This window comes from Callithrix jacchus, chromosome 7 (genome assembly GCF_049354715.1).
Source record: "Callithrix jacchus isolate 240 chromosome 7, calJac240_pri, whole genome shotgun sequence".
NCBI lineage: Eukaryota > Metazoa > Chordata > Mammalia > Primates > Cebidae > Callithrix > Callithrix jacchus.
In genome coordinates this window covers 58,765,446-58,791,038 of record NC_133508.1, presented here as the reverse complement: position 1 = coordinate 58,791,038, position 25,593 = coordinate 58,765,446, and the positions used below count along the sequence as shown (strand labels likewise).

At 48.6% G+C, this 25,593-nt stretch overlaps 1 protein-coding gene, 1 long non-coding RNA gene and 2 other non-coding genes across 5 annotated transcripts; 2 read left to right on the top strand and 2 right to left on the bottom strand.

Annotated features, from left to right (window-relative positions):
- The first annotated feature begins 225 nt into the window (after positions 1-225).
- On the top strand, positions 226-16,792 carry LOC144576947 (uncharacterized). 2 transcript variants are annotated; one of them, XR_013519859.1, is made up of 3 exons: positions 226-338; positions 4,791-4,943; positions 6,410-16,792. It is a non-coding gene; the product is annotated as an uncharacterized LOC144576947 (long non-coding RNA). The 2 variants fall into 2 exon arrangements; XR_013519858.1 differs by lacking the exon at positions 6,410-16,792 and having other exon boundaries at positions 4,791-6,110.
- Positions 14,870-25,593, bottom strand: CELA3B (chymotrypsin like elastase 3B). The gene is made up of 8 exons (XM_009000592.4): positions 25,533-25,593; positions 24,159-24,244; positions 21,544-21,641; positions 21,293-21,427; positions 19,246-19,382; positions 18,745-18,887; positions 16,786-16,938; positions 14,870-14,958 (listed from the first exon to the last, which is right to left on the bottom strand). Exons 1-8 carry the CDS (start codon positions 25,570-25,572, stop codon positions 14,941-14,943), a joined length of 810 nt encoding a protein of 269 aa, XP_008998840.1. The 5' UTR covers positions 25,573-25,593; the 3' UTR covers positions 14,870-14,940.
- LOC118143416 (U6 spliceosomal RNA) lies at positions 15,589-15,694 on the bottom strand. Its single transcript, XR_004727636.1, has one exon. It is a non-coding gene; the product is annotated as a U6 spliceosomal RNA (small nuclear RNA).
- LOC118143346 (U6 spliceosomal RNA) lies at positions 23,284-23,390 on the top strand. The gene has a single exon (XR_004727573.1). It is a non-coding gene; the product is annotated as a U6 spliceosomal RNA (small nuclear RNA).

The window sequence follows — 25,593 nt, the reverse complement described above, 5'->3', positions numbered from 1 at the left end:
CATGATTTTAACCCTTGGTGGTGTTTTGACCTTCTTCAGTCATTACTGTGTGGAGTTTCGGATACATTCTAAGCAGCTTTTTCGCTCCAGAGTTCTTTGTCTTTTTGAGCCGCAATTTGCGCAACTGGAAAATGGAAAGAGATGAGGCAGGAATTAAGATACTCCGGGAGCTTGCCCGCAGCTGAATTAGGGCCCCATTCTGAGGTTACACCCGTGAGCCTTTGCACCACTCAAAGGAAGGAAACCAAGAGAGAGGGCTGGCTGGCTGCTGTCTGGAGGCAGTGGTCCTTTATGGGCGCCCCGCGGAATCCAGATGAGTCAATGGACACGGTCTATAGGTCAGTGTCTCCGTCAGTGTATGCAGACAACTGTGAGCATATGGCTGTGGGGGTTTGATACAGGCTGTCCAGGATGGGACTCTGTGTGTATAGGAGGCTAAATCTCAGCAGGACTTTTCCAGTTGCTACCAGACTACGCCCTGTCCCTGATGTTTAAGAACTGAAGCTTTGAAGTCATTCTGATATGGTTTGCGTCTGATCACACAGGTTCAATGACACAGCCGCCTAGAGGAAGCAGAGATACTAACGACTGTAGCCGCGATCTTAACCCTGAAGGGGAGGGATTTAGCTGTTATAGGGAGGTACTCAGTTCACTCATCCCTCTCTCTTTCCTATTGGCGTATCCGAATGGGCTGAGCTACGGGATTAAGAGGGACCCCCCCCCCAAAGCTGGGTTATTGCTCCAGAGCCATTGTCCTTGGGGAAAGGAAGATATGCCCTTTGTCTACACTGCCACTGCTGGATTGTAGACTCCTAGACGGGCAGCTGGTGGTTCAAAATCCAGAACTCCTTGCTCGAGGTCTACTCCTACCTACCAGAACGACCGTGAACCCGTCCCCACTCACTCCTGCAACCGGGTTTCCACCTCTTCTCTCAGCTTTGGTTTCCCTTTCTGTAAAATAAGAGGGTTGGATTAGATTAAGGACTTCCAACTGTTTCTCTCTCCCAAACTCTAAGGTTCCTTAGGAATGCTTCACAAAACAGTAGGGGCTTGAGGGAAGGATGCCGCTTGAATCCCAGAGCAACTCCAAATTTATAGATACATAAATGTATGTGAAAATATATATGTTTAGGCTTGTGTAAGATTATTTTAGGCCGGCCGTGGTGGCTTATGCCTGCGATACCAACACTTTGGAAGGCCAAGGCAGGCAGATCACAAGGTCAGGAATTTGAGACCAGCCTGGCCAATATGGTGAAACCCCATCTCTACTAAAAATACAAAAATTAGCAGGGCATGGTGGTGGACACCTATAGTCCCAACTACTCAGGAAGCTGAGACAGGAGAATTCCTTGAACTCAGGAGGTGGAGGTTGCATTGAGCTGAAATCACTGTATTCCAGCCTTGGCGACAGAGTGAGACTCTGTCTGAAAGAAAAAAAAAGATTATTTTATTATCCAAGATAAAATTTGGACTTTGTGCTTCATATTTCCCCACACTCCCGTTCGCTCGGTTTGCTCCAAGAACACTGGCCTTCTTGTTATTTTGCAAATCCGACAAGCTCATCTTCACTTTTTTTTTTTTGAGACAGATTCTCACTCTGTCACTCAGGCTGGAATGCAGTGGCATGATCTCAGCTAACTGTAACTTCCACCTCCTGGGTTCAAGCATTTCTTATGCCTCAGCCTCCCGAGTAGCTGGGATTACAGGCATGCACCACCATGTCTGGCTAATTTTTGTATTTTTAGTAGAGACAGGGTTTTGCCATGTTGGCCAGGCTGGTCTCGAATTCCTGACCTCAAGTGATTCACCTACCTTGGCCTCCCAAAGTACTGGGATTACAGGCGTGAGCCACCGCACCTGGCCTCACCTTCGCTTCTTTTGCTGATCTCTGCTTGCAGTGCTGTTTCCTGAGATCTGTTCACCCAGGTTCCAGTTCAATTGTAGTATTTCCTTTGCTGCCCATCTCCCCCAACCCCACCAACCCTGGGTTCCCATCCAATCTCTTTATAATCCGTTACTTTGCCTTTGTGATTACCTGTTCATTTTCTATCTCATCCACTAGAGGCAGAGTCTACAAAGCCAAGAACTTTGTCTGCCCTGTCACCACCATGTCCCCAGTACTTAAAACTGAGCATTGGGGCCAGGTACGGTGGTCACTCCTGTAATCCCAGAACTTTGGGAGGCCAAGGTAGGCAGATCATCTGAGGTCAGGAGTTCGAGACCAGCCTGGCTTACATAGTGAAAACCTGTCTCTTCTAAAAATTAAAAAATTAGCTGAGCATGGTGGCAGGTGCCTGTAATCCTAGCTATTTCGAAGGCTGAGGCAGGAAGATGGGAGGTTTCAGTGAGCCAAGATCGCACCACTGTACTCCAGCCTGGGCAACAGAGTGAGACTCCGTCTCAAAAGGAAAAAAAAAGAAGAAGGTTTGAATTTTATGACAAAGCCAATCTGATAAAGACCACCGGGATATAGCCATGGTTGAACAAAATTAGGCTCATTAACTTGATGTAGCAAGAGAGACAACACAGCAGAGAAACTGTGGAGGGTCTCACCAAACAAAGGAAGAAACAGGATTATCATAGGATTGCGGGAAGGGCGGAGTTTAGGTGAAACTGAAATAAAGCTGTGCTGGTAGGTCCAAAGCAAAGCTGGCAATGTGTAAAGGGGTTAACATCTGGCTTGGGCTGAGAATCAGACCCAGAGTCTTGTTTCCTTGGACACCACAAAGGTAAGATAAATATAGATCATTGTGTTCAAAAACCTTTTATCTGAAGCTCTGCATCTGGGTAGAAAAATCCAGGCTTTGTCTCTGTGTCATACCTGACTCTTCTGACCCACTAGAGAAGAGTGAGATGTTCGGCTCTCACTGATGTGATTTCAAACAGCAGAGTTTCTGACAGTGTCTGATTTTAGAGAACAAAATTTCTTTTTTTTAGATGGAGTTTTGCTCTTGTCACCCGGGCTGGAGTGCAATGGTGTGATCTCAGCTCAGTGCAACCTTCGCCTCCCAGGTTCAAGCAGTTCTCCTGCCTCAGTCTCCCGAGTAGCTGGGATTACAGGTGCCAGCCACCACCAGAAAATTTTTGTATTTTAGTAGAGATGGGGCTTCACCATGTTGGTCAGGCAGAAAATGAGATTTCTCAGCACTGTTTTTTTTTTTGTTTTTTTTTTTTGAGACAGAGTTTCACTCTTGTGACCCTGGCGATCGTACAATGGTGCGATCTTGTCTCATTGAAATCTCTACCCACCTGGTTCAAGCGATTCTCCTGCCTCAGCCTCCAGGGTGGCTGGGATTACAGGTGCCCACCATCATATCTGGCTAATTTTTATATTTTTAGTAGAGACAGGGTTTCACCAGGTTGACCAGGCTGGTCTCGAACTCCTGACCTAAGGTGGTTCACCCTGCTCAGCCTCCCAAAGTGCTAGAATAGCACTATGTCTTTGATGTTAATTGACAAAAGAAGGTTTGACAGATTCACATTTTTTGGGGACAGAGTCTTGCTCTGTGTTCCAGGCTGGAGTGCAGTGGCATGATCTCAGGTCATTGCAACTTTCTCCTCCTGGGTTCAAGCAATTTTCCGGCCTCAGCCTCCTGAGTAGCTGGGACTACAGGTGCGTGCCACCACACCCAGCTAATTTTTGTATTTTTTTTTTATTCACCTGGGTGCAGGTGGGCTGAGGTTGAAAACAGCATCAGCCAATTTTTGTATTTTTAATAGAGACAGGGTTTCACCATGTTGACTGGGCTGGTCTCGAACTCCTGATCTCAAGTAATCCACCTGCCTCAGCATCCCAAAGTTCTGGGATTATAGGCGCAAGCCACTGCACCCGACCCAGATTCACATTTGATAGAAATTCCTTGATGTCTCAATTATCTGGATGTGAAGGCCCTCAAGAGTGCCAGTCTTCCCCTCCCAGTGTGACCCCAGCTCCCTGGACCCCACATCAGCCTGGCCTCCACTAGAAAACCACCAAACCAAGTCACGATCCCTACATGGAGGGACCCAGCTTCCTAGTAGGACTGTGGGCTTGGCTGATTTGGGGTCATCTACCTCTGCTTTGTACCCGACATGGGATACCATAGGTGCTCAGGCTGTGTCCATTGAATCTAACTGCTGATGGGTTTTCTAAATGCAAAGAAAAAGAAGTGGCAGGGATCATGGAAATGAGGCCCGCCGTGTAAGGTAAGTGGGAAATGAGGCCTGCCGTGTAAGGTAAGTGGAAAATGAGCTCCACTGTGTAAGGTAAGTGGGAAATGAGGCCTGCTATAGAAGTTAAGTTGGAATGTGGGTGATTTTTGAAAATCTATTTCCCAAAGTAGAAATCTCTAAAATGTGGTCATTAGTGATAAATTATTGACATTTCAATGATTTTTTTTTTTCTGTTGCCAAGGCTGGAGTGCAGTGGTACAATCTCAGCTCACCTCATCCTCCGCATTCCGGGTTCTAGCAATTCCCTGCCTCAGCCTCCTGAGTAACTGGGACTACAGGCACACACCGCTAAGCCTGGATAATTTTTTTGTATTTCATTAGAGACGGGATTCACCATGTGGCCCAGGCCAGTCTCAAGCTCATGAGCTCAGGCAATCCACCTGCCTCGGCCTGCCAAAGTGCTAGGATTACAGGCATGAGCCACCACACCCCGCCGACATTTTAATGATTTTAAAATGAGAATGAAATTGTTGATAAGTAATTAAAAAGCAAGAATTACAATTAATCCTTTCTCTCTCTCTCTCTCTCTCTCTCTTTCTCTCTTTCTCTCTCCCCCTTTTTTTTTTATTACATTTTAGGTTTTGGGGTACATGTGAAGAACATGCAAGACTGTTGCCCAGACACGGTCTCCCTTTTGTTTTTCTTTAAAGAGACAGGGTCTTGCTATGTGGGCTGGACTTGAATTCCTGGGCTCCAGCAATCCTGCCACTTCAGCCTGAGTAGCTGGAACTGTAGGTGCTCACCAGCTTTGATTCTCTTTCTTTCTTTTTTGGGAGTGGAGGGAGGGACAAGGTATTGCTCTGTCACCAAGGCTGGAGTGCAATGGAGTGATCTAGGCTCACTGCAACCTCTGCCTTTCAGGCTCAAGTCATCCTCCCACCCCAGCCTCCCAAATAGCTGGGACCACAGGCTCACACCACCATATCCAGCTAATTTTTGTATTTTTTGTAGAGATAGGGTCTTTGTTGCCCAGGCTGGAGCCTAATGGTAAAATGATAGCTTACTGCAGCCTCAAACTCCTAGCCTTAAGGGATCCTCCCACCTCAGCCTCCTGAGTAGCTAGGACTACAGGCATGTGCCACCACACACAGCCAGTTTTTCAATTTTTAGTAGAGATGGGTTATTGCTGTGTTGCCCAGGCTGGTCTCAAACTCCTGGGCTCAAGTGATCATCCTGCCTCAGCCTCCCAAAGTACTGAGCTTACAGGTATGAGCCCCAATGCCCAGGCTCTTTCATTTTTTTTTTTTAATAAAGATGAGGTTTCACCATGTTGGTCAGGCTAGTCTTGAACTCCCGACCTCAGGTGATCTGCCTGCCTTGGCCTCCAAAGTGCTTGGATTACAGACATGAGCCACCACGCCCGGCCAAGCCTCTTTCATTTTTAAAAGGGAATTGAAGTATTGACATTGTGCCTTCTCAAAAAATGGATTGTTGACTTTTCATGATTTAGAAAACAAAAGCAAAAAATTTTTGGCCTTGACATTCTAATCATTATTCAAAGAATTAAGTTATTGACTATATGGGTTTTAAAAGACTTGAATTCTTAAGACTTAGAGATTTGAACAAAGGAAAATTGAATTGTTGGCAGTTTTAGGCAAGATTCCCTGACTCTCTGCTGCCCATGTGTGGAGAAAACTGGGTCATCACAGCTCCCAGCCTCCCTCTGAGGATGAGTAGAGGTTCTCTGGGGGCCCACTGGCCAGCCACATTATGGAATTACACATATCCCACTGCCCTTTACTCTGACACTATTTTGGAGAATTATCCAAGGGTTCTTCCCTGACTCATTGGGAGGAAGTGGACACCCAGCCTTTGCAACCCTACTCTGCCTTGGCAATGACTGACAGTTACATATCACCAGGCACTCTCTATGTGACTCAATAAAAATGATTAATGCATGTAGTTTCAGAACTTCCTCCCCACCTCCCCAGCGTCCCCATGATGCAGAAATCTCTGCTCAGCTTCACTCTGTCTCTTCCCTGCTCTCACTCTGCCTTTGCCAGACCAGTTCTCAGGCTGCTGTAAGAGCTGGAGTGAGGGTAAGGGCTGGAGGAGAGTTGTAGGAGAGGGCTGAGATCCAAGAGTGGTTTAGGAGAAAAATGGGGGCAGTTTGTAATGTGTGGGGGCAGTGGATGGGAAAAGGATAAAAAAGAGAATTTGAAGAAATGTTTTTTTGTTTTTGTTTTTTTTGAGACAGAGTTTTGCTGTCATTACCTAGACTGGAGTGCAATGGCGTGATCTCGGCTCACCACAACCTCCACCTCCTGGGTTCAAGCAATTCTCCTGCCTCAGCCTCCCGAGTAGCTGGGACTACAGGCGTGCACCACCATGTCCAGCTAATTTTAGTAGAGACGGGGTTTCACCTTGCTGACCAGGATGGTCTCGATCTCTTGACCTCATGATCCATCCGCCTCAGCCTCCCAAAGGGCTGGGATTATAGGCGTGAGCCACCGCGCCCGGCCTGAAGAAATGTTGATGCAATCACTTTGGAGAGCAATTTGACAATTGTTAAAGTTGAAAATGAGCATGTCCTCCCAGTCAGCAAGTCCATTTTTTGGAATATACCCTGGAGAAACCCTCCCACATGTGCACCTGGAGACATCCAAGGACTTCCACTGAAGCACTGTTTGTAGTCACAAAAAATAGCTCTACTCTAAGTATCCATGAGCAAGGAATAAATGATAATAAAACTTTAGGCAACAGTATATGCTATAAACAGCAGCAGTGGACTAGAGATATATAAAACAACATGGATAGACCTCAAAAACACATTAAGGCTGGACAGGGTGGTAATCCCAGCAATTTGGGAGGCTGAAGCAGGTGAATCACTTGAGGTCAGGAGTTTGAGACCCACCTGGCCAACATGTGAAACCCTGTCTCTACCGGAAAAAAAAATTAGCCAGGCATGGTGATGGGCACCTGTAGTCCCAGCTACTTGGGAGGCTGAGGTAGAAGAATCGCTTGAACCCAGGAGATGGAGGTTACAATGAGCCAAGATTGCACCATATACTCCAGCCTGGATGACAGAATGAGACTCTGTCTCAAAAAAAACCAACCAAACCAACAAAAATACCCCACAACATCAAGTGAAAGAAGCAACTTGTAGGATAGTCCGTACAGCAGGAAGCTGTGCATTTTGTGTGTGTGTGTGTGTGTGTGTGTGTGTGTGTGTGTGTGACTGAGCCTCGCTCTGTCACCCAGGCTGGAGGGCAGTGATGTGATCTCGGCTCCCTGCAATCTCTGCCTCCTGGGTTCAAGCAATTCTCCTGCCTCAGCCTCCTGAGTAGCTAGGACTACAGGTGTGTATCACCACACCTGGCTAATTTTTAATATTTTTAGTAGAGTTGGGGTTTCACCGTGTTAGCCAGGATGGTCTTGATCTCCTGACCTCATGATCTGCCCACTCAGCCTCCCAAAGTGCTGGGATTACAGGCATGAGCCACCGTGCCCAGCCTGTGCATGTGTTTTTAAAAACCAAAACAAGACCAAAGTTGGTGGCTCAGGCCTGCAATCCCAGCACTTTGGGAGGCCGAGGCAGGCAGATCACAAGGTCAGGCGTTCCAGACCAGCCTGACCAACATGGTGAAACCCCACCTCTACTAGAAAATACAAAAATTAGTTAGTCATGGTGACAAGTGCCTGCAGTCTCAGCTACTTGGGAGGCTGAGGCAGGAGAACTGCTTGAACCTGGGAGGCGGAGGTTACAGTAAGCCGAGATCGTGCCACCGAACTCCAGCCTGGGTGCCACTGAACTCCAGCCTGGGCAACAGAGTGAGACCCTGTCTCAAAAAAAAAACAAAAAACAATGCAATATATTGGTTTTGGATATTTATATATATGATAAAAATATAACGGCACAGAGTAGAAGGACAAGCAACAAACTCCTATTATCAGTCAGGATAGGTTAGGTACATGCCACTGTAACAAACAACACCCACAGTCTTAGTGGTTTATAACGGAGTTTATTTCATGGTTGGGCTACATGTCCATCGGGTTAGCAGAGGCTCCAATGCACATCTCACTGTGGACCAGGCTGACCAGCAACAACCAGGTGTCACGACAGAGAGAACGAGAGCCTGACAAATTGCTTTGTCTTTCAGTACTTCACCTTGGCCAGCCTGATGGCAAGACCCAACTTTTGTTTTTTCCAGACAGACGGTCTCAGTGTGTCACCCAGGTTGGAGTACAGTGTGTGAGCACCACTCACTGAAGCCTCGACCTCCCAGGCTCAAGTAATTCTCACGCTGTAGCCTCCTGAGTAGCTGGGACCACAGGCACATGCCACCATGCCCAGCTTATTTTTTATTTTATCTTTACTAGAGAAAAGGTCTCATTATGTTGCCAAACTGGTCTTAAACTCCTGGGCTCAAGCAATCCTCCTGCCTTGGCTTCCCAAAGTGTTGGGATTACAGGCATGAACCACCACATCCAGCCAAGGTGATCGATTTTTTTTTTTTTTTTTTTAAGACGAAGTCTCCTTCTGTCACTCAGGCTGGAGTGCAGTGGCATTATCAAAGCTCGCTGCATCCTCAATGTCCTTGGCTCAGGTGATCCTCCTACCTCAGCCTCACAAGTAGCTGGGACTACAGGCATGTACCACTGCGCCAAGCTAATTTTTCACTTTTTTTTTTTTTTTTTTTTTGAGACAGAGTCTCAAACTATTGCCCAGGCTGGAGTGAAGTGGCAGGATCTTCACTCACAGCAACCTCTGCCTCCTGGGTTCAAGCAGTTCTCCTGCCTCAGCCCTAAGTAGCTGAGATTACAGGTGCCTGCCACCACACCCAGCTAATTTTTTGTATTTTCAGTAGAGACAGGTTTTCACTATGTTGGCCGGGCTGGTCTTGAACTCCTGAACTCATGATCCACCCTCCTCAGCGGATCCAAAAGTGCTGGGATTACAGGCATGGGCCACTGTGCCTGGCCTAATATTTGCCTTTTTGTAGAGATGGAGTCTCACTATGTTGCCCTGGCTGGTCTTGAACTCCCAGGATCAAGTGATCCTCCCACCTTGGTCTCCCAAAGTGCTGGGATTATAGGTGTGAGCCACTGTGTCTGACCCAAACCCAACTTTAAGAGGGCAGGAAGAGGTATCCTATTATGTGCCCAAAAGCAAAATCAGTAATTGATGGATAAAAACCCCCTATCCATCATGATAATGACTGTTGGGAAGAGTACAAGGGGCTTCCACCTTAACTGTGAAAACTGAAAATAAAATCCTAAGCCTCCTCAACCACTGAATGGGCCTCCTCTTGGCCAAGGGGACCACAGAAAAACCTTAATATTTGAGTTCCCAGCCATGACAGGATGGGAGGTCAGACACACCTTGTTAGGCCTCCTTTTTGTGGTGTAGACACAACTGAGCAGCATTAATGTTAAAAATTAGGCCAGGTGCCATGGCTCACACCTGTAATTCCAGCATTTTGGGAGCCCGAAGCAGACGGATCACCTGAGGTCAGGAGTTTGAGACCAGCCTGGGCAAACCCCATCTCTACTAAAAATACAAAAAATTAGCTGGGTGTGGTGGCAGGCACCTGTAATCCCAGCTACTTGGGAGGCTGAGGCAGGAGAATCACTTGAACCTGGAGGCAGAGGTGGCAGTGAGTCGAGATCGCACCATTGCACTCCAGCCTGGGTGACAGAGTGAAACTCTGTCCTCAAAATAAAAAATAAATGTTAAAATAGAGATCATACAACTGACAGAACAGACTCTTTGTTTGTTGTAATTATAACAAGAGCTAAGGTCATGCCAGATGAGGGTTAAGACACCTATACTTAAAGAATAAACTATGTTCTAATTGCCACAAATTGATTTTTCTTTCTCTCTCTCCTTTTTTTTGGAGACAAGGTCTCAATCTGTCACCCAGGCTGGAGTGGAACAGTGGTGCAATCACAGCTCACTGCAGCTTCAGCCTCTTGGGCTCAAGTGATCCTCCCACCTCTCCCTCCTAAGTAGCTGGGACTACAGGCATGTGGCACCCCACCCAGCTAAGATGGGGTTTCGCCATGTTGCCCAAGCTGGTCTCAAACCCCTGGGTTCAAGCAGTCCTCCCACCCTGGCCTACCAAAGTGCTGGGATTACAGGAATGTAAATCCCCACTGCAACCAGCCACATGAGATTTTCCTTTTCTCTAGCAGCTGAGCAAGCACTGGCCTTGAGATAAGTAATATTAAAACAACTGCTGCTCACCCACCACCAGATGCTAACAGACTCTGTCTCTGCTCCACAGCCATAACTGCAGCTATGATTAGACAAGAGACAGATTTCAGTAACTTTCTCCTGATAAGACCACGGACCATGGACTGGTTCTGTCTGGTTTACGGAAGCTGTGCTTGAGTGCTAGTGCTTTCATGTCCCTGTTTCACCTTTTGATGCACGGGGCCTGGTTTTCATGCTTAAAAAAAAAAAAGAGATGGGATCTCACTGTGTTGTCCAGGATGGAGTGCAGTGGCTATTCACAGGTATGATCATAGTGCACTGTAGCCTTGAACTCCTAGCTTCAAGTCATCCTCCTGTCTCCACCGCCCGGGTATCAGGGACTAGAGGCACAGGCTTCCATGCCCAGCAGTAATGGATTTAAATGTCAAGTCTCCACCCCACAGTGAACATGGGACACATGTAACATGCATGTTTGTTCAGTACACGTGTGCCAGGACCTCCTTTGTTAATACTCAGATCCTTCTATTACCTCTTGAATATGGTTTTTTTGTTTGTTTGTTTTTTGAGACAGAGTCTTACTTAGGCACCCAGGCTGGAGTGCAATGGCACAATCTCAGCTCACCGCAGCCTCCGCCTCCTGGGTTCAAGCAATTCTCCTGCCTTAGCCTCCCAAGTAGCTGGGATTACAGGCATGTGCCACCACGCCTAATTGTTTGTAGTTTTAGTAGAGATGGGGTTTCATCCTGTTAGCCAGGATGATCTTGATCTCCTGACCTTGTGATCCGCCTGCCTCGGCCTCCTAAAGTGCTAGGATTACAGGTGTGAGCCATCACATCCAGCCGCCTGTTGAATATGTATGTTTAGCCAACTCTTCAGCATAAAGCTCCTGTTCCAATCCCTCCTCCTTGAAAGTGCCTGTTTCTAGTCTCTGCTCTGCGGGAGACTGTGCTTCCCAGCCTGTTAGCATGGCCACCGTGCAGGCTGTAACCCTTTATAAGTCATAAAATTTCCAAATTTATAGATCTTGACCAGGCATGGTGGCTCTTGCCTGTAATCCCAACACTTTGGGAGGCCGAGGCGGGTGGGTCACTTGAAGCCAGGAGTTCAAGACCAGCCTGGCCAACATAGTGAACCCCCATCTCTATTAAAATACAAAAATCAGCCAGGCATGGTGGTGGGTGCCTGTAGTCCCAGATATTCGGGAGGCTGAGGCAGAAGAATCGCTTGAACCCGGGAGGTGAAGGTTGCAGTGAGCCAAGATTGCACCACTGAACTCCAGCCTGGGTGACAGAGGGAGACTCTGTCTCAAAAAAAAATTATAGATCTCATGATTTGTTTTAGTGGATGATTGTAATTATTATTTAAAATGTGAACTTTGTTAATTCTGAAGGGAGGGTATATCTGGGCATATTGTTCTCTATGTTGCATCTTTTTCAGCTGTAGCTGAAAGTATACTTTTCAAGTATACTTAGTATTAACAGTCAATTGTGTGTGTCCTTGCTGGGACAATGTTTTCTTTCATGGTATTCAAAGAGAAATATGAGCAAAGAGATCCCTTTGATTTTTTTTTTTTTTTTTTGAGACAGAGTCTTGTTCTGAGCCCAAGTTGGAGTGCAGTGGCACAATCTCAGCTCACTGCAGCCTCTGCCTCCTGGACTCAAGTGATTCTTCCACCTCAGCCTCCCAAGTAGCTGGGACTACAGGCGTGCACCACCACACCTGGCTAACTTTTATCTTTTTTGTAGAGACAGGGTTTCACCATGTTTCCCAGGCTGGTCTCCAACTCCTGGGCTCAAGTGATCCACCTGCCTCAGCCTCTCAAAGTGCTGGGATTACAGGTATGGACCACTGGGCCCAGCCAGACTCCTTTGTTTTATGTTGCTTTTGTCTGTGTAACTCCTTCCTTCCTTCCTTCCCTCCCTCCCTCCCTCCTTCCCTCCTTCCTCCTTCCTTCTGTCCTGATGTAGTTTCACTCTGTTGCTCAGGCTGGAGTACAATGGTGTGATCTCGGCTCACTGCAACCTCTGCCCCACAGGTTCAAGCAATTCTACACCTCAGCCTCTGGAGAAGCTGGGATTACAGGCGCCCACCACCACGCCCATCTAATTTTTTGTATTTTTAGTAGAGATGGGGTTTTGCCATGTTGGCCAGGCTGGTTTCAAACTCCTGACCTCAGGTGATCCACCTGCCTTGGCCACCCAAAGTGCTAGGATTACTGTGCCCAGCCAGCATTCTTTCTTTTGAAACTCAGCAGTTTGCTGGGCTCTGGGCTCATGTGCAGCTCTGTGTGTACCTGTGTGTGTGTCTTCTCCCCGCTGCAGCAAGGGCTCTCCCTGGGGTTGCCTGACTTGTCTCTATTTCTCCAGCCCTGAACTTGCCACAAAGCAGGTACCTAATACATGTTTAACAAATGACCCTGATACGCTCATGACATGGTTAGGCTTTGTGTCCCCACCCAAATCTTGTATCTTGAATTGTAATCCTTATAATTCCCACATGTCAAGGGAGAGACCAGGTGAAGGTAATTGAATCATGGGGGCAGTTTCCCCTATACTGTTCTCATGATGTGAGTTCTCACCAGATCGGAAGGTTTCATAAGGGGCTCTTCCCCCTTTGCTCAGCACTTCTCCTTCCTGCCGCCTTGTGAAGAAGGTGCCTTACTTCTCCTTCACTTTCTGCCATGATTGTAAGTTTTCTGAGGCCTCTCCAGCCATGCTGAACTGTGAGTCAATTAAACCTCTTTCCTTTATAAATTACATAGTCTTGGTCAGTTCTTAATAGCAGTATAAAAACAGATGAATACAGCCCAGTTCTCTCTTTTTTTTTTTTGAGATGGAGTTTCACTCTTGTTACTCAGGCTGGAGTGCAATGGTGCATCTCCCAAAGTGCTGAGATTACAGGCATGAGCCACTGTGCCCGGCCTTTTTTTTTTTTTTTTTTTAAAGATGGGGTTTCACCATGATGGCCAGGCTTGTCTTGAACTCCTGACCTCAGGTGATCCACCCACCTCGGCCTCCCAAAGTGCTAGGATTACAGGCGCGAGCCACCGCACCCGGCCCCAGTTCTCTTTAAATAATGAGCCACTTCAGGGCAAGAACCATGTCTCCTTCCCTCTCTGAGCCCTCCTCTAAAACAAGGAATAAATGTTTGTTGAATGAATGAATAACCAAAGCCCCCTGTCTCCAGCCCATCAATGGAAGCAGAACACACACTGTTCTTCCCACTCTGCCATGAGCCTCGTAAGGGGCTGGCAGGGTCTGGGGTCTGTTTATCTGCATTTTTTTTCTTTTTTTTGAGATGGAGTTTTGCTCTTGTTGCCCAGGCTAGAGTGCAATGGTGAGATCTCGGTTCACTGCAACCTCCGCCACCTGGGTTCAAGCAATTCTCCTGCCTCAGCCTCCCGAGTAGCTGGGATTACAGGGGTGTGCCACCACACCCAGCTAATTTTTATATTTTTATTAGAGACAGGGTTTCTCCATATTGGTCAGGCTGGTCTCGAACTCCTGATTTCAGACGATGCACCCACTTCGGCTTCCCAAAGTGCTGGGGTTACATGCGTGAGCCACCGTGCCTGGCAAATAGCTTTGATTTTTTTTGAGATGGAGTCTTGCTCTGTGGCCAGGCTAGAGTGCAGTGGCACCATCTCAGCTCACTGCAACCTCCACCTCCCAGGTTCAAGTGATTCTCCTTCTTCAGCCTCCCGAGTAGCTGGAATTACAGGCACCCGCCACCATGCCCGGCTAATTTTTGTATTTTTAGTAGAGATGGGGTTTCACCATATTAGCCAGGATAGTCTCGATTTCTTGACCTCATGATCTGCCCACTTAGGCCTCCCAAAGTGTTGGGATTACAGGCATGAACCACCACGCCCGGCACTATCTGCAGATTTTTACCACGTTTATATGCCTGCATTGAAAAGCTTATGTGTGATTGTATACTAAGGTAACCAACTTGTCCCCATTTTAGCATTAAATTATCTGCACTTAGTGCAGAACCCGATAGGAACTCCTGAAGTTGCAGGCAAACCGGGATGGTCAGGTCACTGCACGGTGACTCCCTTCTCTCCCAGCCTCATTTCTTCCTCATCTTCATATGAAAGGGTTGAGCCTGGGCCAGGCTCTGTGGCTCATGCCTATAATCCCAGCACTTTGGCAGGCCGAGGTGGGATTGATCACGAGGTCAAGAGATTGAGACCATCCAGGTCAACATGGTGAAACCCTGTCTCTACTAAAAATACAAAAAAATTAGCTGGGCATGGTGGCACATGCCTGTATCTCAGCTACTCAGAAGGCTGAGGCAGGAGAATTGCTTGAACCCAGGAGGCAGAGGTTGCAGTGAGCCGAGATCGCGCCATTGCACTACAGCCTGGGTAACAAGAGCGAAACTCCATCTTAAAAAAAGAAAGGGTTGAACCTGGTCCTGTCTCTGCATATGAGATCTAAGATTTTACGAACAGGCCAGAGGGAAAGAGGTGAGTCAACAAAGGAAGAAAGATTCACCTTGGAATTTTCTGAGAGATCTTTATTCTTTATTCAGGATGTGGGATCAGCACTGCCAGCTGGGCCTTGGTTCTAGTGGCTTTCCGTGGTCTGGAAAAGTTTTGGGGGCAGGGGGGGACAGAATAGTTTATTTAGAAGCACAGGTTCTGGAGCCAGATGAAATTGGGTTCAATTTCCAGCCCTGCTGTATGATCCTGGGAGCATAAGTGACCTCTCTGAGCCTCAGTTTCCTCCTCTATGTAGTAGGAATAATGATATAACTTACCTCATGGCAGAGGGGTTCTTGATTAAACTGTTAACTAAAGTTCTCCCCACAGTGCCTGGCACAAATTAAGATGGTATGTGCATACATATATATATATATTTATTTATTTATTATTATTATTATTTTGGTGGGGGCTGTTTTTTGAGACAGACTTTCACTCTGTTGCCCAGGCTGGAGTGCAGTGGTATGATCGCGACTCACTGCAACCTCCGGCTTTCAGCTTCAAGCGATTCTCCTGCCTCAGCCTCCTGAGTAGCTGGGATTACAGGCATGCGCCACCACACCTGGCTAATTTTTTGGTATTTTTAGTAGAGATGGGGTTTCACCACATTGGCCAGGCCAGTCTCTAATTCCTGACTTCAAGTGATCTGCCCACCTCGGCCTCCCAAAGTGCTGGGATTACGGGCATAAGCCCCCACGCCTGTCCTGTTTTTTTCTTTTATTTTATTGTTTAGAAATTTTTGTAATGGAAGGCTTCATGAGTTTGCATGTTATCCTTGCTCAGGGCCATGCTAATCTCTATTGTTCCAATTTTAGTATATGTGCTGCCAAAGGGAGCATTACTGTGTTTTTTTTTTTTTTAAAGATGGGGTCTTGCTATATTGCCCAGGCTGGAGTAGAATGGCTATTCACAGGTGCAGTCCTACTACTAATCAGCATGGGAGTTTTGACCTGCTCCAGCTCTGACCTGGACAGTTCAGCTCTCCTTAGGCCACCTGGTGGTCCCCACTCCCAGGAGGTTAGCACATTGATGCCAAATTTAGTGCATAAGCCGGTGGGCATAGCCCACTACAGCCCAGAATTCCTGGGCTCAAGCAATCCTCCTGCCTCAGCTTCCTGAGTAGTTGCGACTACAGGTGGGCATCACCTGTAGCATCACTGACCAATTTTTTTTTTTTTTTTTTGAGATGGAGTCTTGCCCTGTCGCCCAGGCTGGAGCACAGTGGTGCAGTCTTGGCTCACTGCAACCTCCTCCTCCCAGGTTCAAGCAATTATCTGCCTTACTCCCCGAATAGCTGGGACTACAGGCGCCTGCCACCACGCCCGGCTAATTTTTGTATTTTTAGTAGAGATGGGGTTTCACCACCTTGGCCAGGCTGGTCTTGAACTCCTGACCTCATGATCCACCCTCTTCGGCCTCCCAAAGAGCTGTGATTACAGGTGTGAGCCCCCACGCCTGGCTCTTACTCTTTTTTTCTTTTTTCTTTTGGTTTAGCTATTACTGTTACCACGAGCAATATTAGTCCTCTCTGATCGCCCATCCCCAGATGAGGTCTGGGGCCTCAACTCTCCGCTCTTGGCTCTCATCAGACTTCATCATTATCATTCGGGTAATCGCCTGTCCCCCACCAAGCAGCCTCTTGTCTGCCATGTCTCTCTATCCTCCCTGACAAGAGAGGACAACACCAGAGGAGATACTTTATAAATACTTGTTGAAATAAGGAGGTTCAGCTGGAGTTCCTAGCTCCACCCAGAAGCCATCACCCTGTAGCAGAAAACATCCCCAAGCCCCTCTGGAATGTGCCCAAGGGCCTTTCCCCACTGAGCTGCTAGGATTCTTTCAGGCCCCACCCGGATCCAGTGTTTCTCACCTGTCACCTCTCAGGAGAGCCACCACCCTGGAGCCCTCCCAGCTGCCCCATCCTCCTCACCTCCTCAATCCAGTCCTTGAAGGCTGAGACTCGAGTGAACACCGTGGGCTTCCGGAGGGTGTTGCAGCCAAAGGCAGAAACAAAGCTGGTCACACCGTGGACCTGCCAGGTGCCATCCTCCGTGCGGCAGTTGAGGGGTCCCCCAGAGTCACCCTGGAACCGTCAGAGAGGGGTGGGGGACTGAGCCATGTCTGAGGTTTATGGAACTGGTTTTGAACTTTAGGGACTTTGAGAAACTCCAACATTACTTGACCCCTCTGAGCCTCCGCTTGCTCATTTGTTTTTATTTTTTATTTTCTTTTTATTTGAGACAGAGTTTCGCTCTTATTGCCCAGGCTGGAGTGCAATGGTGCAATCTCAGCTTATCACAACCTCTACCTCCCAGGTTCAAGAGATTTTCCTGCCTCAGCCTTCCAAGTAGCTGGGGTTACAGGCACCTGCCACCACACCCAGCTAATTTTTTTGTTTGGTTGGTTGGTTGGTTTTGAGACAGAGTCTCGCTCTGTCACCAGGCGCTAGGCTGGAGTGCAGTGGCATGATCTTGGCTTGCTGCAACCTCTGCCTCCCAGATTCAAGCAATTCTCCTGCCTCAGCCTCCCATGTAGCTGGGACTACAGGTGTGCACCACCACACCCAGCTAATTTTTGTAATTTTTTTAATTGTTTTTTTGAGACAGAGTCTTGCTGTGTCACCAGGCGCCAGGCTGGAGTGCAGTGGCGCAATCTCAGTTCACTGCATACTCCACCTCCCGGGTTCAAGCAATTCTCCTGCCTCAGACTCCCAAGTAGCCGGGACTACAGACTTGCACCACCACACCCAGCTAATTTTTATATTTTTTATTAGAGATGGGGTTTCACTATGTTGGCCAGGATGGTCTTGATCTCTTGACCTCGTGATCCACCTGCCTTGGCCTCCCAAAATGCTGGGATTACAGGTGTGAGCCACCGCGACCGGCCTTATTATTAATTCATACTCAATTACAACACAATGAGGGTATTTGATAGTATTCTTTTTTTTTCTTTAACAGACAAGGTCTTGGCTAGGCACAGTGGCTCGCATCTGTAAACACACCACTTTGCAAGGCCAAGGCAGGAGGATCACTTGAGCCCAAGAGCTATAGACCAGGCTGGGCAACATGATGAGATCTCGTCTCTACAAAACATTTAAAAATTAGGCATTGTGGTGTGCACTTGTACTCCCGGCTACTCAGGAGGCTGACGTGGGAGGATTGCTTGAGCCCAGGAGGGCAAGGGTATGGTGAACTGTGATGACGCCACTGCACTCCAGCCTGGGCAACACAGCAAGATCCTGTCTCAAAAAAAAAAAAAAAAAAAAAAAAAAGATTTCTTGCTCTGTTGCCCAGGCTGGAGTGCAGTGACAAAATCACAGCTCACTGTAAGCTTGAACTACCAGGCTCAAAAAATCCTCCCACCTCAGCCTCTCCAGTAGCTGGGACTACAAGAGAGTGCCACCATGCCTAATTTAAAAAAATTATTTTTGTAGATGGGCATCTCACAATATTACCCAGGCTAATTGCAAACTCCAGTCCTCAAGCAGTCCTCCCGCCTCAGCCTCCCAAAGCACTTGGACTATAGGCATGAGCCACTGTGCCCAGCACAATGATAGTATTCTTAATATTAATAATAACTTCAGAACTACAGAGTTCACTTGGCATTAAAGGTCATGGTACCAGTGTCTCCTGCTGTGCTGATGGGGAAGCCTGAGGACCAGGGAGGGACAGTGACTTGTCCCAAGTCATGTCAGTGTGTGAGCTGAGACTACAACCCAGGGGTCCTGACTCCTACCCTGGCCTGAGCTTTGTGTCTGGACTACGTGGACTTCCTCCATGTCCTGCCTGGCCTGGAGGCTGAATGGGGGAAGCATGCAAGATCCTTTCTCCACCTTCCAGGCAGATGGCCCCATTCCAAGCCCGCCTCGGGCAGGTAAGAGATGACTCACATTGCAGCCAGAGCGGATGTCCCCTCCAGCACACACCATGGTCTTCTTCACGGTGGAACCCCACCAGTTCCACTTGGAGCAGTGCTCATAGTCCACCACAGGCAGCAGGGCCTGCTGCAGCTTGTCCGGGAGTGGCCCATTGGCTGCAGGGATAGAAAGCACTGAGTCAGGGGTCTGGGGGTGCAGGGCCAGGAGCCCCAAAGGAAAGCGGCGTTCAAGGCACACAGCTCTTCCGCCCTGATGAGGACTCTCCTCCCACCCGCTACGTGGTCCCGCATGCTTTGTGCACCATGACATCCCCAGCACCTGGCACGCAGGAGGCACCAAAACATGTGCAATTGAGCACATTCGTGTTTTGGAGGCTGGTGGGAGAAGGCTGTGGCTGGAGAGAAACGGGAGGAGAGTACAAGGACCAGTCCTGGTGTTACCTTCAACCTGCAGCCCCCACGCCCTGTCTTCCTGCCACTCTCCCTGTGGCCAGCTAGAGGAGTCAGCACGTACTATAGAGACGGCCCCAGCCGGTGATGTAGCAGGGTGTCCCGTTGGGAAGGGTGGCACCAGCAGGAGGGAGGCAGGCAAGCTGGACAGCATCTCCCAGCTGGGCACTGCGTGAGAGCTTGATGAGGGCGATGTCATTGCTGGGGAGGAGGGAAGAGTCACAGAGGCTGGTCCTCCAGCCGGCCCAAGTCCTACCTCCCAGCTGTTGCTTCAGGCTGCTCCACCTCTGAGATGCCCCGGCTTCTTTACCTTCCAAATCCACTCTTTTATTATTATTATTAATTATTATTATTATTATTATTATTGAGACAGAGTCTCACTCTGTTGCCCAGGCTGGAGTGCAGTGCCGTGATCACAGCTCACTGCAGCCTCCTGGGCCCAAGGGATCCTCCTGCTTTTACCTCCCGAGGTGCTAGAATTATAGGCATGAGCCACTGCACCTGGCCCAAATCCATTCTTAAGGCCGAGCAATTTTTTTTTTCCTTTGAGATGGAAAATTTGGTTTTTTTTTTCCTTTGCTCTGTTGCCCAGGCTGGAGTGCAGTGGTGTGATCTCGGCTCACTACAACCTCTGCCTCCTGGGTTCAAGTGATTCTCCTGCCTCAGCCTCCCGGGTAGCTAGTACTACAGGTGCATGTCACTATGCCTGGCTAATTTTTTTATTTTTTATTTTTAGTAGAGACAGATTTCACCATGCTGGCCAGGCTGGTCTAGAACTCCTGGCCTCAGGTGATCTGCCCCCCTTGGCCTCCCAAAGTTCTGGGATTACAGGCATGAGTCACTGCGCCTGGCCAAGGCTGAGCAATTTTAAGAAGCCCTTCCAGCCTCTTGGCTCACTCTGACCCTTCGCCTTGAGAATTGTCCTTTCCTTTGACCCTCACAGTTCAGCTGTATCAGAATCACCTGGAGGGCTTGTTAAAACACCGACTGCTGCATCCCACCCAGTTTCTGATGCAGTGGATCTTGGCTAAGGCCCAATAATTCACAATTTTTTTTTTGTTGTTGAGATGGAGTCTCACTCTGTCACCCAGGCTGGAGTGCAATGGCACGATCTCGGCTCACTGCAAACTCTGCCTCCTGGGTTCAAGTGATTCTCCTGCCTCAGCCTCCCAAGTAGCTAGGATTATAGGTGTGTACTATCACGCTCGGCTAATTTTTGTATTTTTAGTAGAGATGGGGTTTCACCATGTTGGCCAGGATGGTCTAGAACTCCTGGCCTCAGATGATCCACCTGCCTCGGCCTCCCAAAGTGCTAGGATTACTGTGCCCAGACAATAATTCACATTTCTACAGGTTCACAGGTGATGCTGATACTGCCGGCCCAGGGGCCACACTTTGAGAACCACTGCCCTCTGTCTTCACGTGCCTGTGTGTCACTCCAGTCCTTTCGTCTGGGTCTCCCTTTTCTCTCTGCTCACCCCAGAAGCCCTGTGAAGAGGGGCTGGGGTTTTCATCACATGGCACCTCACTCCTCCACTGCATTTGCAGTGGCCCTGCACCCTTCCTTGACCCTCTTGTCAGAAAAATCTGAGCCACTCAGACTTAAGAATTTTTCATACACTTGAAGGGCATAAGATTCACAAGCACCCAAGAAGCCCAATTTCATGGTCACCTTTTGACAAATGGCAAAACAAAGGCGCATAGAAGGCCAGTGACTTGCTTAGGCTATACAGAGAGTTAATGCCAGAGCCTGACTCTCAGCCCAGTGCTCCTCCTTTTGCCCATAGTGCCAGGAGCCCAGGATGCACTGGGTGAGCCATCTGTTGGATGGAGAAGCCCTTGGATTTGGGGGAAGGGTGCCAGAGGAACCTAGGCCCTGAAGCCACTAGCCAAGTGGCCCTGGGGGAGTTCCCGCCCCTCCCTGAGCTCTGCCACTCTTCTGTAGGGAGACAGGTTTGGTGTTGATGGCTCGGAAAGGCTCTGCTGGCTTCAACCCTCAGTGTGTATGACCTGGGCACAGGCTGCTGGACTCAGCACCCCCGTCCCTACATCCCTACTCAGAGGTGGAGCCTAGAGGAGCCTCTGGGTTCCAGACTGGAGCGTTCACTCACCCACAGGCCACGCAGCTGGAGTTCCAGAGCGGATGCACAATGATGTCCTCAGAGTTGATGGGGATCACCTGCTCGGGGCCCTCCTTCTTACCCCGGTCGTACTCGCCCAGCACCACCTGGTAGGTCAGGGAGCTCCTGCAGGTTGAGGTGAGGTCAGTCTGGGCCTGACGGGCTCACCTCCCTCCTTCCCCATCGTCACCCACTCTCCACGGCTGCCTGGGCTTCAGGCAGGGACAGGGTAGAGAACTCACGAGATGCAGTGGCCTGCAGTCATAACCCAGTCAAGGGCGATGAGGCTGCCACCGCAGGTGTGGTAGAAGCTTCCGCCTCTCTCATACTGCAGGGAAACCTGGTGGCCCAGGAGGAAAGGGCTTGAGTGGACTGGGCTCCACCATGAGAGTTGCCACCAATGGCTGTATAGGTTGTGCACTGTGCAACTCTAGAGGGCGCCATTTGCACAGAAAACAAGAGCACCCTCTGAAATGTGCGGTGCACAACCTGGGCAACTGCCTGTCGTGGCCCTATCACTTTTCCAGGGGGGTCGCATTCTGATTCTCCAAAGCCTCCCCTCACCAGGACTATGACCTTGCTGGAGAACCCAGCATTCTCTACCTTCTGTCTCTTGAGAGCCCTCGAAGGCCCTCAATCACGCACCCCTCATCCCATGACTTTTTTTTTTTTAAATAGAGATGGGCTGTCACCGTGTTGGCCAGGCTGGTCTTGAACTTCTGACCTCAGGTGATCCACCCATCTCGGCCTCCCAAAGTGCTGGGATTACAGGTGTGAGCCACCGTGCCCAGCTGACTTTTTTTTTTTTTTTTGAGACAGAGTTTCCCTCTTGTTGCCCAGGCTGAAATGCAATGGTGTGATCTTGGCTCACCACAACCTCTGCCTCCTGGGTTCAAGCGATTCTCCTGCCTCAGCATCCCGAGTAGCTGGGATAACAGGTATTCACCACCACATCCAGCTATTTTTTATTTTTGGTCAGGCTGGTCTCGAACTCCTGATCTCAGGTGATCTGCCCGCCTCAGCCTCCCATAGTGCTGGGATTACAGGCATGAGCCACTGTGCCCAGACAATTCATTTCTGTATTGTTTGTGACTGCTTTCATGCTACCATGGCACAGTTAAGTTATTACGATCCAAACCATCAAATGACCTAAAATATTTAGTCTCTGGCCCTTTACAGAGCAAGCTTGCTGATCCTCTCCAACAGAACTTCCCATGAGGATGGGGATGTTCTGTGTCTTTGCTGTCCAATATGGTAGCCACTAGCCACATGTGACTATTGAACATTTGAAATGTGGCAAGCAGGCCAAGCACGGTGGCTCATGCTTATAATGCCAGCACTTTGGGAGGTCAAGACGGGAAGATCACTGGAGTTCAGAAGTTCGAGACCAGCCTGAGCAACATAGCAAGACCCCATCTCTACAAAATATATAAAATTTATATATATATAAATTAGTTGGGCATGGTGGCACATGCCTGTAGCCCAAGCTACAGGTGGCTGAGGTGGGAGGATTGCTTGGACCTAGGAGGTCAAGGCTACCATGAGCTGAGATGGCACCACTGCACTCTAGCCTGGGTGACAGGGCAAGACCCTCTCTCAAAAGAAAAAAAAAAAAAAAAAAGAAAAGAAAAAATATGGAATTTTCTGAACTGAATTATTAACATTATTTAATTTAAATTTCAGCTGGGTGAGGTGGCTCATGCCTGTAATTCCAGCACTTTGAGAGGTGGAGAAGGGTGGATCACCTGAGGTCAGGAGTTCCAGACCAGCCTGGCCAACATAGTGAAACCCTGTCTCTACTAAAAATACAAAATTAGCTGGGCATCGTGGCGTGCGTCTGTAATCCCAGCTACTTAGAAGGCTAACGCTGGAGAATTGCTTGATCCCAGTAGGTGGAGGTTGCAGTGAGCCGAGATCGGACCATTGCACTCCAGCCTGGGCCACAAAGGTGAAATTCTGTCTCAAAAATAATAATAATAATAGTGCTCGCTTCGGCAGCACATATACTAAAATTGGAACAACACAGAGAAGATTAGCATGGCCCCTGAGCAAGGATGACATGCAAATTCTATATTTTATTTAAAATTTTAAAAATGTTGAAAATAATAATAATAATTTAAAGTTAATTAAATTTAAACAACCACAGCACATCAAGTCCAGCCTTCTGAGCTTCCCTCCACTGGCCTTACAAAGCCCCTGACTCCCTTATTGCTTTCAGACTTCATAGCCATGTTGTATCATCCTAGGAATGTAGAAATGAGTCCCTCAAAATCCTACTTGTTCCACCACCAGTGTGCCAACTCCTTGTTATGCATTGCCTTTACCCCCCCAATTCCACTTTTTTTTTTTTTTTTGAGACAGAGTCTCGCTCTGTCGCCAGGCGCCAGGCTGGAGTGCAGTGACGCAATCTCGGCTCACTGCAATCTCCATCTCCTGGGTTCAAGCAACTCTCCTTCCTCAGCCTCCCGAGTAGCTGGGACTACAGGTGTGCACCAGCACACCCAGATAATTTTTGTATTTTTTAGTAGAGACAGGGTTTCACCATGTTGGCCAGGATGGTCTCGATCTCTCAACCTCGTGATCTGCCCACCTCAGCCTCCCAATGTGCTGGGATTACAGGCGTGAGCCACCGCGCCTGGCCCGCAATTCCACCTTTAAGTTGCAAATCGCCCAGTGAGGGTTACAGACGGAATGGGCAAAACCTCCATGTAAAGTAGATGGTCCAGGGGCTTCCTGGTCTTTGGAAGCTGAAGTGGATATTGTAAAGGGATCAATAGTGTCAAGGCTGGATGCCAAACCATAGAGATTAGGGTCCAGAGCCCATGGTGGGAATTAGTGCAACTGGTGTTGCTCTTACCTGCCAGGGCCAGCTGTAGGGGACCGCGTCCTCACCATTGACAACGCGGCTAGAAGGGTGAGAGGAAGGTCGGCCACAGCCTGAGGCTAGAGGGGAGAGGAGAGCTGTCAATCAGCTGGAGGGTCCCCAAAAGCAAAGAGGAGACCAGGGTCCCAGTCCAAGCTGTGCCTTCAACTGGCTGTGTGACCCCATGTAAGCCCCTGTCACTTCTGGACCTCAGTAACCACGTATGAACAGTGAACATTTAAACTAGAGTAGGAGTTTCCAGAATCCCAGGAGTCCAGGGATAGAGATTAAGATGTGGCCTCCTTCACCTGGAGGATTGAAGAGATTGATACACTTTGAACAATGCCTGGCCCTCAATGGAGCCCTCAAAAAGTGATAGCGATCGTCATACAGAGTGGAGGCTTTAAATGACTTCCTGGGTTCAAAGTGCAGCTCTAGGCTGTGTGTGGTGGCTCACACCTGTAATCCTTGTGCTTTGGGAGGCCAAGCATGGAGGATCGCTTGAGCCCAGGAGTTTGAGACCAGCCTGGGCAACACAGCAAGCCCTCATCTCTACAGAAATAAAGTAAAATAAAATAAAATAAAATAAAATAGTCAGATACAGTGCCAAGTGCCTGTAATCTCAGCTACTCAGGAGGCCAAGGTGGTAGGATTGCTTGAGGTCAGGATTTTGAGACCAGCCTGGGCAACAAAGCAAGACCCCATCTCTACAAAAAAAAAGCAAAAAATAAAAAAATTAGGTGCAGCTCTGCCTTATGTTCTATGATAAGCTACTTTACTTCTCTGAGGGTCAGTAAAATGGGATAATGATAGTACTGATCTCATGAGGCTGTTGTGAGAATTACAAGAAAATATAGGAAACACCCTGAACATTCTGCCTGGCACATAGTAAGCACTCAGCCATTGTTATCTATTACCAATATTGTCAGTCAAGGGAGGCTGCTTGGAAGAGGTGGCCCTGAGCTGGAATGCAGTATGGCAGAGAGACCAGGAAAAGGCTAGACCACAGTATCTGGGGCCAGGTAGGGGGAGTGTGTGAGGAGAGTTGGAGTGGTAAGTGGAACAGTGGAAATTCCAATCCAAGATGTCCAACCACAGAGCCCAAACTCTTAACCATTTGACTTTGTTTACTGCCCCATCAAGGACTTCCACCACAGTCCTTTGGAGTCTTTCTCCATCCATGGCTTCCCCTCCCCTCTCCTGCTCCATCATGAGCTGAAAGCCCCCAGAGTCATGCCCCCAGGTACAAGCGGAGACCCCTCCTGTGGCACCAGGCATTGGTGTCATGGGACTCAGAGCGGGTGGTCGATTTCAAGGATTCCTAGTCCAGGGCAGCCCAGGGAGCACACACACAGGCTGGGGTCTTACCAACGGCCACAAGGAGGAGGGAACTGACCAGCCAGAGCATCGTACGTTTTGCGATGATGGA

Excerpts from the sequence above, each read along its gene's own strand:
- CELA3B (XM_009000592.4), bottom strand. The coding sequence starts at position 25,572 with ATGCTCTGGCTGGTCAGTTCCCTCCTCCTTGTGGCCGTTG. Across the intron at positions 24,245-25,532 it reads CCTCCTCCTTGTGGCCGTTG|CCTCAGGCTGTGGCCGACCT; the intron begins GTAAGACCCCAG and ends TCTCCCCTCTAG. Across the intron at positions 19,383-21,292 it reads TCCAGCTGCGTGGCCTGTGG|CAATGACATCGCCCTCATCA; the intron begins GTGAGTGAACGC and ends CCTCCTCCCCAG.